General features: G+C 39.8%; 1 protein-coding gene across 1 annotated transcript; it reads right to left on the reverse strand.

Moving 5' to 3' along the window:
* Window positions 1-1154, reverse strand: LOC115240977 (pyruvate dehydrogenase E1 component subunit beta-like). Its single transcript, XM_029816506.1, has one exon. It carries the CDS (start codon window positions 997-999, stop codon window positions 1-3), a length of 999 nt encoding a protein of 332 aa, XP_029672366.1. The 5' UTR covers window positions 1000-1154.
* Window positions 1155-1160: the final 6 nt, after the last annotated feature.

The following is a 1160-nucleotide window of genomic DNA, read 5'->3' on the forward strand; positions in this document are numbered from 1 at the left end:
TTATTTTTTTCTAAAGCAGACCTGATGCACGGCTTCAACTATATCTTCCACTTGCGGTAATGCTTTTTTTTCTAGGTTTGCAGCGTAAGGTAAGGGGATGTCCTTGCCAGTTACGCGCATAACTGGAGCATCAAGGTAGTCAAATCCTTGTTCCATAACAACGGCTGACAGCTCTGCTCCTATTCCTGCAAATGGCCATCCTTCTTCTACACTAACTAACCTATTAGTCTTCTGAATAGAGTTAATAACAGTTTGAGTGTCAAGTGGTCTTAAGGTTCTGAGGTCAATAACTTCAGCTTCTATACCTTCACCTGAAAGTAAATCTGCTGCGTTTAAAGCATCCATTAATTTCAGTGAGAAAGCAGTGATAGTTATATCCTTTCCTTCCCGTATAACAGCAGCCTTGCCTATCTCAAGTAGATAATCTTTATTTGACAGCTCAGAGTCAGAAACTTCATGTTCATGTCCGTAAGCTATTTCGTTTTCTAGAAATATTACCGGACTCAGGTCACGAATTGCAGCTTTAAGCAGACCTCTGCAATCGGAGGCAAAGTAAGGTGCTACCACTTTTAATCCCGGTATATGCGAATACCAAGATGCAAAGCATTGAGAGTGTTGTGCAGCAACTCTTGCTGCAGCACCATTTGGCCCACGAAATACTATGGGGCATCCAAGTTGTCCACCTGACATATAATTTGTTTTTGCTGCAGAATTCACGATTTGGTCGATAGCCTGCATAGAAAAATTAAAAGTCATAAATTCGACAATTGGCTTTAATCCAGCGAATGCTGCTCCAACAGCAAGGCCAGCAAATCCATGTTCGGTAATAGGCGTATCAACCACTCTATTTTCTCCAAACTCTTTCAGTAATCCTTTTGTTACTTTATAGGCACCATCATACTCTGCAACTTCTTCACCGATGATCAACACGTCAGGGTCGTTTTGCATTTCTTCTCTGATCGCTGTGCATAAAGCTTCTCTTACACTTAAGGTTGCCATTTATAAACTTTTATAGACTTTAACTAAAGTAACTATATCAGAATTACTAGGAAGCGTACAAATTAAGTTTTATAAACTGACCTTACCCAGATGATATGAATAAGTATTACTTGGTTGAAAGCAAGAGAAGATAATAACTTCTCAGAGTGGATAGGTGGCAG

This window comes from Formica exsecta, unplaced genomic scaffold (assembly GCF_003651465.1).
Source record: "Formica exsecta isolate Colony F162 unplaced genomic scaffold, ASM365146v1 C16392030, whole genome shotgun sequence".
Taxonomy (NCBI): Eukaryota; Metazoa; Arthropoda; class Insecta; order Hymenoptera; family Formicidae; genus Formica; species Formica exsecta.